General features: G+C 41.6%; 4 protein-coding genes across 5 annotated transcripts in view; 2 read left to right on the forward strand and 2 right to left on the reverse strand.

Annotated features, from left to right (window-relative positions):
* The first annotated feature begins 259 nt into the window (after positions 1-259).
* Positions 260-4784, forward strand: atf1 (activating transcription factor 1). Of its 2 annotated transcripts, none has more exons than XM_061291871.1 (7): positions 260-577; positions 2289-2411; positions 3096-3187; positions 3268-3395; positions 3481-3660; positions 3771-3924; positions 4024-4784. In XM_061291871.1, the coding sequence occupies exons 2-7, from the start codon at positions 2289-2291 to the stop codon at positions 4166-4168; spliced, it is 822 nt and encodes a 273-aa protein (XP_061147855.1). In that variant the 5' UTR covers positions 260-577; the 3' UTR covers positions 4169-4784. The 2 variants fall into 2 exon arrangements, with proteins under 2 accessions (XP_061147855.1, XP_061147856.1); XM_061291872.1 differs by having other exon boundaries at positions 263-577; positions 3777-3924.
* LOC133162586 (N6-adenosine-methyltransferase TMT1A-like) lies at positions 4128-6281 on the reverse strand. The gene is made up of 2 exons (XM_061291874.1): positions 5757-6281; positions 4128-5203 (listed from the first exon to the last, which is right to left on the reverse strand). The coding sequence occupies exons 1-2, from the start codon at positions 6252-6254 to the stop codon at positions 4970-4972; spliced, it is 732 nt and encodes a 243-aa protein (XP_061147858.1). The 5' UTR covers positions 6255-6281; the 3' UTR covers positions 4128-4969.
* Positions 6282-6536: 255 nt separating this feature from the next.
* Positions 6537-8362, reverse strand: LOC133162585 (N6-adenosine-methyltransferase TMT1A-like). Its single transcript, XM_061291873.1, has 3 exons — positions 8049-8362; positions 7341-7559; positions 6537-7192 (listed from the first exon to the last, which is right to left on the reverse strand). The coding sequence occupies exons 1-3, from the start codon at positions 8343-8345 to the stop codon at positions 6959-6961; spliced, it is 750 nt and encodes a 249-aa protein (XP_061147857.1). The 5' UTR covers positions 8346-8362; the 3' UTR covers positions 6537-6958.
* A 992-nt stretch (positions 8363-9354) lies between these two features.
* The window catches only part of scn8ab (sodium channel, voltage gated, type VIII, alpha subunit b), a 29489-nt gene continuing 25937 nt past the window's right edge, over positions 9355-12906 (forward strand). The window contains exon 1 of the mRNA XM_061291843.1: positions 9355-9671. The gene's annotated coding sequence lies outside the window, so the exon portion shown is untranslated. The remainder of the gene's footprint in view (positions 9672-12906) is intronic.

Here is a 12906-nt window from a genome sequence, read left to right on the forward strand (position 1 = left end):
AATATTAAAATAAACCAAACCAAAACAAAGCGTTTCTATACGAAATCTAACTGGTTTTAATCAACAAAACTCTAAACGAAAATTAAAACAAATTATAATGAAAGAAATAAAACCCATAATATGATTATGCCTTGCTTACTTGGTGAAACATTGGTGTTATGACATGAGACATGTGTAGTGACGACTTCATCCAGAGAGGCGCTAGCGCAGCCGAATGGACGTAAGCTGCCGTTCAACCACAAGAACAAGAAAAGGAGGCGGGCGGAAGGCGGGGTGACGTGCCCCATCCTCTGTGACGTACTTTGTCACAGAGACTCTGCCGTACGAGGCCTAAATTTATGACGTCAGTTTTTTTTTCTGTCGGACATTATCGATCATAGATATTTTGTGAACATTTTCGGGCTGGATACTAGCCTACTTTATCCGACACCTCCCGGTGTATTTCTAAATTTGAGTTCCAAAGGTTTTTCACCAAACCCGCGGAATAACTTTCCACAGTATTTGTTACGTAAAAGTCTAAATACGAGTTCTCCCAAGCCCACGCCGTGATTGGGAGCTGTACGGCGGCCTTTGAAAGGTAAGTTTGTCCCCGACTGTTGCGTTCGAGGTCGCTGCCTGCTCTACCGTGGTCGTAATGGCGGCTGTTCCTTCGTTTAACTCCTGTTCGCGCCTCACGAAGGTAAGGTGGAGTTCGCTTAAATGGCTCCCCCGTGTCGCTGACGTCTCTTGACGCGGCCAACCGAATGCCAGTGACAGAGTTGCACACATTCGCTCACCAGAGACTTACACAAGTTCGTCCGTGCTGTGTTGCACAGCGGCGGCACTTGGCTCACGCATGCCCCCCAAACTGTACAGTTGAGCGCTGCAAAGAGTCAACATCCGCTTTTTGTCATTGTTTTTTTTTCTTTTTTTCTTTTTTTTTTGCAACCAACAAGGCAAACTAGATGCTTTTGCAAAACCAAAAGCACGCACAAGACTATTTCGCCAACGTTTCTTTCAGTTGGAGTTGTCCACCTTTTTTTTTTTTAATGTTAAACACAGCAACTTGCGATGTGCGGAAGGAAGGGGGTTTGTTTAAGGACGTCACAGAGTGCGGGGCCTACTTCCGATTTAATAATGATCCAGAGTTGAACATTTCAAAAGCGACTAACTACAATACCGCAAGAGGAAGTCACGCTTGTGGGTCAAAACGATGAATCCATCAACTTCATCATTTGAATAAAATCTGATTGATAGCCAAAAAAAAAAGGCGGCCAATATTCAAACCATATTTTAGTGGCTGGAAAATTGTCGTCGTGCCAAATCGGAAAAATACTGCCTCTACTGTTGCTTTTATTAAATCTGAAAATAGAACAGCATAATATATTTTTTTTTATGAGCCAAAAGTATTGCAGCACTCTAACGTTATTGCCCTAAAAAGACAAGTAACTCATAATTCATCCATCTTGTTTCTCCCCAAATTTGGTTATTAAATTATAAAAAAAAATTCATTTATAATTTGTCATGCTTTGAAGTGAGTGGAGATTTTGCTCTATAAAGCACTTAAAAACATTCACAGCTGCATACAAAGTGTTTTAAGTAAACATCAGGGATACAAAAAACACAAATACATCATTATAATATTAAAATAAAAACAGTAAACACAGTAGAATGCTAAAACAATGCTGAGTGAAACGCGACAGGGAAAAAAAATGTCTATTCAATGTTTAACATAGAGGTGTAGGAGCTTAGCAAGGTATGGTGGGGTGAGTCAATGTAAAACTTTAGATACAAAAAACAAGGATGAGATGGACAAGGGCCACTGAGACCAAAATCCATAAATTCTGCACATCAAAAATTATAAAGTGGAATAACAAATAAATTTTCATGTATGCAAGATGGATTTTTTTCTGCTTAATTCTTATTCCACAAATGCAATATTAGTCGGACTATTGTATTTAGACTAGCGGGGGTCTTCTACTCTAAAGGGGAGAATAATTTCCGTGTTTCTGGTTTCCGTCGGCCATGTTTCTCAGAAACGTGATATGCTTCTGTCTTTGCTGACTCAATTGCATATTCTTTGCTTTCTCGATCTTACTCAACATCTCACCTCTTCCTCATTTCAGTTTATTTGCAGGCAGAGATGCCAAAGACGTTAGTAATGCTAATTGAACCTTACGGCACACTAGTATTCTGAAACATTATCTTGGTTCATCGGCAAAATGTTGTTTCATCACCACATTTGAACAAAGTGTCAAGGTTAGCAATCAAGTTTTGAAGGAGGTGTGTGTTTGTTTTTATTCATGTAGATGTCACTTGGTGGTTCTCCTGTGACCCTCGTCCAGCTGCCAGGGGGCCAGCTACAGGTTCAAGGAGTGATCCAGTCTCCACAGTCGTCGGTCATTCAGGCCCCGCAGACGCACACTTCACAGGTCAAACCAGTGGCAATTTTCAAGTAGTGCTGTGCGATATGAATAACGTTATCCCGATAATAGTATACAGCCCAAAATAGTATTTTTACTTCAATTTAAAGAAAGTAAATGGCATGTTTTTCTTGTATTTCCTCCATTATTTATAAAACAAATATTAAAATAAGACACAACATTTTATTTAGAAAACAAATGAAAATTACTAAAGATACATCAGATTAAGTAAATAAAGTTTTTAAACAATAATGAGTAAATGAGTTTCAGGAACACAAATTCATCAGCTTGTGACAAAATGAAACCTCTTAAAAGTCATTTGCTCTTTTATATTTTGTTTTCTTTTGACAGTCTGAGATAGAAAACAAGCTCTTATGTGAAACTACTGTTAAAAGGGTTTTCCCCCCTTTTCATCACTTTGTGGTTTTCGTATATCTTTGGTACTTTGTTGCTACTCCATTCTGTCTTTAAGCTGTAGACCAAACCAAACCACGGTTTCCTCTTTTTGGCCTACTATAGATGAATCAATTGGGTCCTAATCCAAATGATTTAGTCTCTCATTATACAATTGCGTTTTTTCTTTCGCACTACGATGTACTGTATATGCCATTATGCACGGCACTACTCTCAACTAGATCATCGTTTTTTTTATGATTCTTAGTGCTAACTATTTGCCACACTTTCATGGTAAAGGGTTCAGATAGTGAGGATTCACAGGATTCATCAGAAAGTGGAACCACACCACAAAAGACCAGAGAGCTTCTGGCCAGGCGACCGTCGTACAGGTGAGGAAACCAAAAGCTTACTCAAAACACCATCGGTTCGAGGTCAAAGCGCCTTAATGCCTTTTTTGTTTGTTTTTTAGGAAAATCCTGAATGAGCTTTCATCTGAGGGCGTTCCACACAGTGAGGGCAAGGACAGTTCGACAACCACAGGAGTGTCGGGCGTCACCATCCCCGCACCCATCTATCAGACCACCACCGGCCAGTACAGTACGCAATGCTCCTCGACTCCACGCACATCCGACAAACGGGCTCTGACATGATTTTGACCCCAAATTTCCTCCGCTTGTTCCAGTCACCGTAACTCCAAATGGAACCATCCAGCTGACAAATCCAGGCCCCGATGGAATCCAGGAGCTTCAGGTTGCCATGGCCAACCCGACTGGAGGCCAGCAGGGCACCACCATCCTTCAGTATGCTCAGACCCCTGACGGCCAGCAGATATTGGTACCAAGTAACCAGGTGGTTGTACAGGGTGAGAGATGATTTCTTTTCGGGGGTTTTTTCCCCCTCTTTGCACACCAAAAATGTGACCTGATCTAAAGCCATTACACATGACCACAGTCATTGTGCTCTTTTTCTAAGATGCAGGGGGAGAAGTACAGACGTATCAAATTCGTTCAACGCCGACATCGGGCTCTCTGCCCCAGGCTTTAGTTATGGCTTCGTCTCTGGGATTGCCTCAGAGCAAAAGTGAAGATCCGACGATGAAGAGGGAAATAAGACTTGCGAAAAACAGGTGATCGCATCGCAGTATCTTTATCTTAGAGCGGAATGGTGAAAAATACATTCGGTGACTGCTTTTCTCACCACTTTGCCCCGTTTCTCCTCGTCACAGGGAAGCGGCCCGGGAATGTCGGCGGAAGAAAAAGGAATATGTCAAATGCCTTGAGAATCGAGTGGCGGTGCTCGAGAACCAAAACAAAACCCTGATAGAGGAACTGAAAAGCTTAAAGGAACTTTATTGCGTCAAAACAGGGTAAAAGTGCAAGTGCAGAGACTCGTGTGCTAGCGGGAACAGCTCTCAGCTTTTTTGGACACCGCCGTGTTTCTGGGAACGCTTCAGGTTGACAGCCACAATCTTTTTACTCCGCTCAATGTAACAATGATATAGACATATATCGAAACAAAAAGAATTTGGACTTTTTTTCCAGCTATTTTTTTTATTTACTAATGCTATAACATTTATAGTTGTGTATATTTTTTAAACTGGGAGGTTTGAAATGATGAGCTTTTTACCTTTTGACTCTCAATTTCTAAATGTTCTTGTTTAAAAAGAAAAAAAAAATGCTGTTTGGTGTTTTTTTAGGTCTACCAGCAGCATTTACAGAATCGACTGTATTAGTTCTATGTGAACACGTTTGCTACACAGAAATTTCTCTTATTCCCAATAAGGAGATGTTACAATTTTCATACTTTGTGCAAAGGGATATAAAGGGTAACAGAATTACAGTGTGATTGTTCATTCTGAGACAATCTGGACAAAATATTGCACAGTGTCAGGGTAATATGTTATTTCATGGTGGAAAGGGCGGCCTTGTGGAACAGTGTATGAAATGTTGCTGATGATGTAAGTAAATAATATATATTTTCACTCTATCTTTACTCATCATTTTTTGGCATGAGTGAACGTTTCAGCGTGGCATAGGCAACTTTTTCCTACAACAAAATAAGGATATTAATATAAATTGAGTCAAATTGTTATGAATTGCATGTTGGAGCAAGTGCTCAGTATGTTAATTGATTTATATCATGAGACTGATGAGAACAGTCTGTCTAAAATTTTACTTGATGGAATAGCCCATAATATGAGGCCGTATCATTAAAGTCACTGGCGCCTCAAAGTGTTTGAGGTGGAGCTCAGAAAAGCCAGCTGACTCCAGCTCTTCCCAGGTCGCTCTTGTAACGCTACACCCATCTCCGATATAGAACCACAAAGGGTCGATTATATATTGGAAGAAGTATGTCCATGTTGAGGGCTTTGACACCACATGTTCCATAAAATAGAAGGCTCCACCCTAGAAGACAAATACAGTGTTAGTGTTTATACATTTAATTCATCAGACTTGGTTTGAATTAATTTTGCTCAGTGTGTGGAGATTGTGCTTGCATGGTCCCTCAGCATTTGGTTACATTGAAGATGTTTCCCACTCCTGTCATGAGCTATATATAGGTATAAGGAGGACTCCACTTCTACAAACAAAATTTAGTCCATCAACAAATTAAATGAAGCCTAGCCTTGTGTCTGGAGGGCAGTGAGAAATATTTTTCTTTTTAATTGTGCTAATTGGGTCACATCTATTTTATGGCCACACATGTTGTGTTCATAGCATGTCCATAGTATGGTTTGTGCATCCACAGCCTCCCTTTGCAACATGCAGATAAATTGTATACAATATTTAAAATGTAATGAATAATTGCATTTTAAACATGCATATGTATCGTGCAGGCAGGCCTGCATACCTGCTCTGTCTATTAAAGTCCTGATTTGTGTTTTTGTAACAAAAATGCAAAGTCAAACTTCTGTCTTTTTTTTTTTTTTTAATCAAGCCTTCATATGAAGACACTCACAGTTTTCAGCACACGCCGAACCTCCCGAAGGACCATCTTCACGTCTTTGACAGAACACAGCACCAACGTACATACAACAACGTCCACAGACTCGTCATCCAGCTCCTTCATGTCCTCGGCAGAGGCAACCAGAAAGGCCTCATACGTCAGGTGCTTATTTTCGTACATGCTCTTCTTCAAGTAAGTCTCGAAGTGCGGATTGGGGTCCACGCACAGCACCGTGCACCCATACGGGTAGAACTGAAAGTTTGCCCCGGTGCCGCTGCCGATCTCAAGCAGACGGAGCGAACCGTCGCTGTTTGCAAAGCCGTGCACGTTCCGGAAGAGCTCTTTCTTCATGCGGTGCATTTTGTTGTTGTACGAAATTGTGATGTTGTAGACTAGCAGTGGAAAAAGGCGTTTGTAGGCGGCGAGTAAACCAAGTGTCTTCGCCAGACGCAAAGGCAAAGTCAACAACAAGCAAAGGAGCCTGCACGCTTTTAGGAGAAAAGAACTCATACTTAGTAGGACTCGGCGATCCCGGTCAGACTTCTGAAAACGAAAGAAAACACGCCTCGTAGAAAGATTATACGCACGAAGTAATCGCCTGATAATGTTCGATGCGCTTCAATAGTCTACCACAAGAGAGCGCTCTTGCACCACTGCTACTCCCACTATTGTATGACGTTAACAGGCCGCCATTGAGGTGCGTTGGGCGCCTTCAAAATAAAAGCGTTATGACGCACGCACATCAGTGCAACGATAAAATAATCTCTTTTGACACTTAGCCACTCTGTTTCAGGAAAATGCAAACTCTGAGCATTGCAACCAGGATCTTTCTGAAATCGAGTTAGATAGTGTCGATAACACCAGATTTTTTTTTTTTAAATCGTCTTCTGCTGTTGCATTTCAAAACGAAATATTTTCTCCAACATTTCCAAAACATTCGCGTAGGGTTCATCAAGACTTTAAATAGTTCATTGTGAGATTTTAAATACTTGTTAACCTATGGGTGTACTGCAAGTGAGCTGGGATAGGCTCCAACACATGATACTTTATCAAGACCTGTCTTAGACGCAAATTATTGAGCAGGGTTCTTATTAAAAATGAAATGTGCTGTGAATCCCTTAACTAGAAAAATGAAATGAGCATCAGAAGTGCCTTGGCGATTAGCACTATGGACCCAGAGGTGGCCTCAAGTGTCAGGTGAGTGGGCCATTAATCTATTTTACTCCATAACCCATGATGTGTGGTTTGTTGAAGAAGATGAGTGGCGCTTTCATATGTCTTAGTTTGAGGTCAGAGAAGCCGGCAGATTCCAGATGTTTCCATGTTGCCCGGGTGACCTGACATCCATCACCAATGTAGTAGCACACAGGCTTCAGGACGTGCTGGAAGAAATACGTCCACGTCGACGGCTCTGCGACAACATGCTCGAGAAAAAAGAAGGCTCCACGCTGCAAGGAAAATATCGGTTGGTGTTAAACATTTATCTGGACATTGTTGCATTTTTTTTGTACTTAGTTTTGTGCCACTAGGACAAGTTAGCTTCTCTAGGAGTATAAAATGTAACAAGGGAAATTCTATGAGAGAAACTCGACTTACAGGCCTCAGAACGCGACGCACCTCCCTCAGACTTTGCGAGACATTGTCCACCGAGCAGAGCACCAACGTGCAGACCACGACATCCACGCACCCATCCTCAAATGAGCGCATGTCCTCCGCTGAGACCTCCACAAACTTCTCGTACGTCATGTGGGGGTTCTCGAGCATGTTCCTTTGCAGGTACTTTACATAGTGCACGTTGTTGTCCGTGCAGATCACCTGGCACAAAGAGATCAGAACATATTATTCCAGTCAGCTGTAGAATGGATTTTTAAATCCTCCTACTGGTGAATAAGTCACTGAATGTTTTAGGTTCTGAATACATTGAAAACATTTTTTCCCAATAAACTAGGTAGGGTTGTAAGGTCAGCATACTCAGGTCAATTAGTGACGCCCAGAGCTCAAAGCAAAACGTGAAGAATCCACATTTAGCTGTCAAGAGAGTTTATGTGGGAATGCTTTTAAATTAAATAAATAAAAAATAAAAAACTTTAAAGCTTTTCTATAATCAACATTTCGAAAACCTTGTTCTTGCACCGAGCGTTCTTTCGTGAACTACCTTTTGCTTTCAAATGTCTTAAATTCTATAATTCCTCCCAAATTTTCTTTTAATGGCTTGGATTATTATTCTTTTTTTTTGTACTTTAAATGTTGTATTTTGAACTATGTGAAGCAAGCACATTGAGCTATGTTGTAAAGATGCCTTGCCTTGCAACCAGCCGGGTAAAATCTGAAATTGGAGCCGGTGCCGCAGCCGACCTCCAAGATGGTGAGCTGCTGTCCGGGTTGCTTGAACTCAGACAGGCACGCAAACAGCTCCTTCTTCCTTTCGTGCATCTTCTTGTTGTACAGCTTGGAGACACGATACAGGCAAAACGGAGCGACATGTTTGTAGAGTTTGTACAAGCCCACGGCTTCCAGCAAGTTCAAGGGCACACATAATACTCTGACGACTAAAGTACAAAATGTCATCAGAAAAGACATTTGGAACCAGAATGTGACCATCCGGTCTTGGCTGTCAAAAGATAACTGCGCAAGTTAAGTTGGACACCACCATCAATGTCGCAAATACCTATGACATTTCAAAAGAAAACACAATAACTCATTAACTAATCGTGCAATGTTCATTTTCACTGCTACAGTTTGCTTACAGTATGAAAGAATTACTGGCCGGTCTATTCGTTTGTTCTACGTTGAAGCAACCGACACTATATTTAATAGCTAATATATTCTAATATTACCGCCAATACTACAACCGGAAGCTCATCTGACAAGCGTCAACTTTTTAGCTGTAGTGCGATCAATAGCCGCTAGAGAGCAGAAGAGCTCATAAAACAATAACCATAAGTTGCCGGCGAGGTCAAACTTGACTTTAGTGATGGGTGAATGGGTGACATTGACATACGAGTTTGATTTGAACACGCTCGTCACTCAAGTCATTCATATCAGCTTTCACCGTTGAAATCAGTAAAAAGCCGTTTCAGCCACAGAAATGACACCACCAAAATCGGTGTAGGCCTATGTATGCGTAATATTGGTTCCCTAGAATTGTATTCATTTATTCCCAACACCATCTCTCCATTTGTAGTGTTTGTTTTTACTCCATACTTCCATGTTGGATTTGTGTTGCTCAATCAGAGCTCAGTCTCTATGTTCTCCCATGTATCCGTGTTCCATAAGATAATTCATAATGCAATGATTATTATGATGATGATGACTATCATTATTATGCATTTTCCTTTCTCTTTTCCTCCATTTTCTATAGCCCTTATCGTCAAAGGTGAACTGGTAATCTCATCTGACATTGGGTTGGACACTGTATTAAATAGAAAATGCATATTATAAGACCGACAGCGCCACCTGGTGGGACATCGCCCCGAGGTAATGCGGAGTCTTCGCTGTACGGGATTTCTCCATGCATTGATCCAGGGAGGTGCAACCTTGTAACGCTCATGCTCGGTGATAGAACATTTGACTCTAATGGTTAAATTTTCAAGTCTCGTTTTGAGGGCTGCGCTTGAAGCAAATTGATCGTTTCCGTTGAGCGTTCCCGACAGCGCCCAGGCTGTCCAGCGCATTTAGAACTCGTATCACCTGCGTTGCTGCGGTCTTCCATTCGTTGTTGAGACTGCAGGCATTTGCCGACACTCCCTAACAATTTGCCCAGAGTCATCAATTATGCAGGGCAGCCGCGCGCACGCCGAGCCAAGATAGCAGCTGCGGCTTGAGCATCGGCAGCAGCAATATGGCGACAACCGCAGTTGCTCCGCACTCTTTTCTACACCTGCATTCCTACGAACGCCGTGCGGATTCTTGTTGAGGCGCGGGAAAGTAAGTAGTCGACCTGTTTTAGCGCTTTGTGTCATCGTTCGGTCGCCGCGCGGGTCGCAGTCCTACTTTGGCCACTGACTGCATCCCGTTGCCGCAGAACGCTCCCCCTCTCAGCATCCTTCCTGTCTCCCACGGAGGGATGGCGCGGGCTCACCAAATTCTGCTTTGTACAATAATGACAAGACTGTCGCTAATCTGAACGTGCGTTTGCTGGCTGGTGATCTATATATATTTTTTGGAAGTCGGTAAAGCGAGAGTCAGCATGTTTGTTTGGGGTGTTGGCCTTGCATGTTCGGAAACACATGAGACTGGTCCACACAGCATACGCAGATACAAAGTGTGATCAAACTTCTCCCAGTGGCCGCAGTGACTATCCTGTTTCCATTTCGGATGATGCCTTTCCATCTTGATTTTTTTTTTCCTTTTGATGCATTTCATCACCCCCATCTTTGCACCATTGTCCCCCCGAAAAGATGCGTCTTTACTTTGGGAATACTCGCGGTGTCACCCCGCGTTCATTGTTCATTCCCCCCCTCGTGTGCTCCATTGGGGTGTGGTAAATAGCCCAGAGGAGGATTATTTATAAATGTATGCTCTCTGCGGTATGGACCGAGATCTGCTGATTTGGGCTGCTTTGAGTTGTCAGGATATAATCGGTGCCCTATATGAGTTAATGTGGTCCCATAGCAGCAATATACTGTTCCATACTGCAGTAGGTCATTTTAGACTTTGGCTGTACGACACTTTGCTGCTACCGAATGCCTCTTACATGATTTTGGATACATCTTAATGATGAGAAGAAGGGCGAAAGCGTCGCGTCATATATGTTCCGACATTAGCGCATTGATTTTGGTGGATGCTCCGAACTGATCAGTGCATGAATGAAATTGCACACATAGGTGAGTGTGTATGGGAGGTTATTTGAGGCCTTTATTATTTGCCAGCCATTCTCATCAGTGAGGCTGGACACGGGCCTATTCGATTTTAAGTAAGATACAGCAGTGCAATACTTGAAAAAATGCATTTCTGGAGGAGCGGGGGTGATGGAAACGAATTATGAACTCCTTTGGTCCCGTTGGTTATTATCTAATTATTTACTAATGAGGGAATGTTGTGGAAGCTATTATAATTGTTGGTTTACCAAAATTAATGAATTCGGTACAACCTCCAAGGTCAAACACAATCTGTTAGGGGACACTGGTCTGCCAGTCGATTTGATCTAATTTCAACAGGTTTAAAATCTTTACATTCCTTGAAGTCGTAGAAGGAAAAAGAAACATTGATGACTTTTAATAACAGAATGTAAAAAACAAAACAAAGACTGTATTCAATGAATCAATTTTGTCATTCTGCTGATTTTTATCATCTGTCTGGGTTTAATAGGTGATTAATTGGGCCTTAAGGCCAAAGTCAAGTCAAAAATATTCTGTCCATTAATATGTTCTAAGTGCCCAGAAATAGTATTTTGGATAATATGGTGTTTGCGGAATATGAATTAAGCAAAAAAAAAATAATCCACCCGTTTTTATCCATCTTGCAGGGCGGCCATTTTGCCTTATATTACCTCTTGCTTTTGACTGAAAAGGCCAACACAATGCCCAAGGGCTCATATTAATCATACTAATCAATATTCAATAGAATTCAGTGTTTAGACTAGTGGGGGCCACGTAAAACATAATGTGTGGAAAATGTTGTACTTGACTTCCCCTTGAAAGAAAATGAGGCCAAATTCAGTGCAGCATCTGGTCGCAGCAGCAGAGGCGCTATTTATTTAGTTTCAATTTGGCGGTTGAAAGACGGCCCACATTGAAACCAAGACAACATTATACCGTACGGCCCATTAAAAAAGGAAGAGGGAAATTTTCCATAAATTGTTGGTTGAGTTTGAAATTTTAAGGCCTATGCTTTTTCAAAATTTACGCTGCCATTGTATATAACAATTAGGGGTGTAACGATACATCGATACACATCGATTAATCGATATAATGCTCTACGATTTATTGGCATCGATGCTAAAGGTGAACATCGATTTATATCGCCGTGTTTGACCTCGGACATTAGACGCGACTTTATTTTGAAATCCAGTTCATTGTTGCTTGCTTCCTCTTTCTGGGAGCAGTGCGCCCGGCGTTGTTGTGTTGTGAGCAGAGCCCGCAGGTGAAAGGAAGGGGAGGCGACAACTAGTACGCGGCTCCTGGGCTGGTGCTATGGCTAGTGTCTAAAAAGACGAGGAAGGAAATTGGCTCCCCTTTAGGCTTCAAGTCATTCGTTTGGAAGCACTTTGGATTCCAAAGAAAAGATGGCTCAACGGACAAGACACGTGCAGTTTGTCAATCCTGCCGTGCGGTGATCAAATATTCAGGGAGCACAAATCTCGCCGCACATTTAAAGAAAAAACACGACATCAAAGTTCAGTGTTAAAGTAAGCAATTTGTATACTACAATACTCTTGTAATTTCCTAAATAAAGAGTTTGCAGTACCTTGTTGATTTTGCGTATGAATTGTTGTAAATCAGGATATTGTTCCATATTTTTTATTAAAAAAAAAAAAAAATCGATCGTAGAGCACTATATCGCGATATATCGTGAATGAATCGCAGCAGGCTTTAAGATATCGGCAAATATCGTATCGTAGTTCTTTATATCGATATTATATCGTATCATGGCAAAACCCGCGATTTACACCTCTAATAACAATGCAATATCTGGAATGTACAAAAGTCACAAGCACTCAAACCATGTTCTCAATCTTTTCATGAGAAGAGAATAACTTTTCTCATTATGATGTCAAATTCAACTTGAAATTACTTGAATTTATAGAATGCAAAATCAACTTTAGTTATACAAACCTCAAGTCTACATCTTGGATTAAGTTTGCCCTTCACTGCTTGCATTTTGGTGGTAGCAGCAATAAGAAATGACTGCAGGGGATGACAGATCAGCGTTTTATATTGCAAGCCGTGTGTGTGTGTGTGCGCGTGCGTGTGTCTCTAATCAAAGTAACTGTGGCTCCTCTTCCTCTTTTGACCAAAATCCAACCAACTCCAATCAGATGTCAGGTAATTAGACAAACCGAGGAAGAGGAATGAAGCGGCTTTGTGTCAAATGATGGGATGCAGACAGTGCTGTGTGTGTATGTGCGTGTGTCTTACCCTGCACAAAGGACACAGCGGCTCACCGAACATCGACAAGCTTTTTGGGAGACAAACGAGACTCAGCAATTTTTTTTTTTTCT

The sequence above is a fragment of the Syngnathus typhle genome, linkage group LG11 (assembly GCF_033458585.1).
Source record: "Syngnathus typhle isolate RoL2023-S1 ecotype Sweden linkage group LG11, RoL_Styp_1.0, whole genome shotgun sequence".
NCBI lineage: Eukaryota > Metazoa > Chordata > Actinopteri > Syngnathiformes > Syngnathidae > Syngnathus > Syngnathus typhle.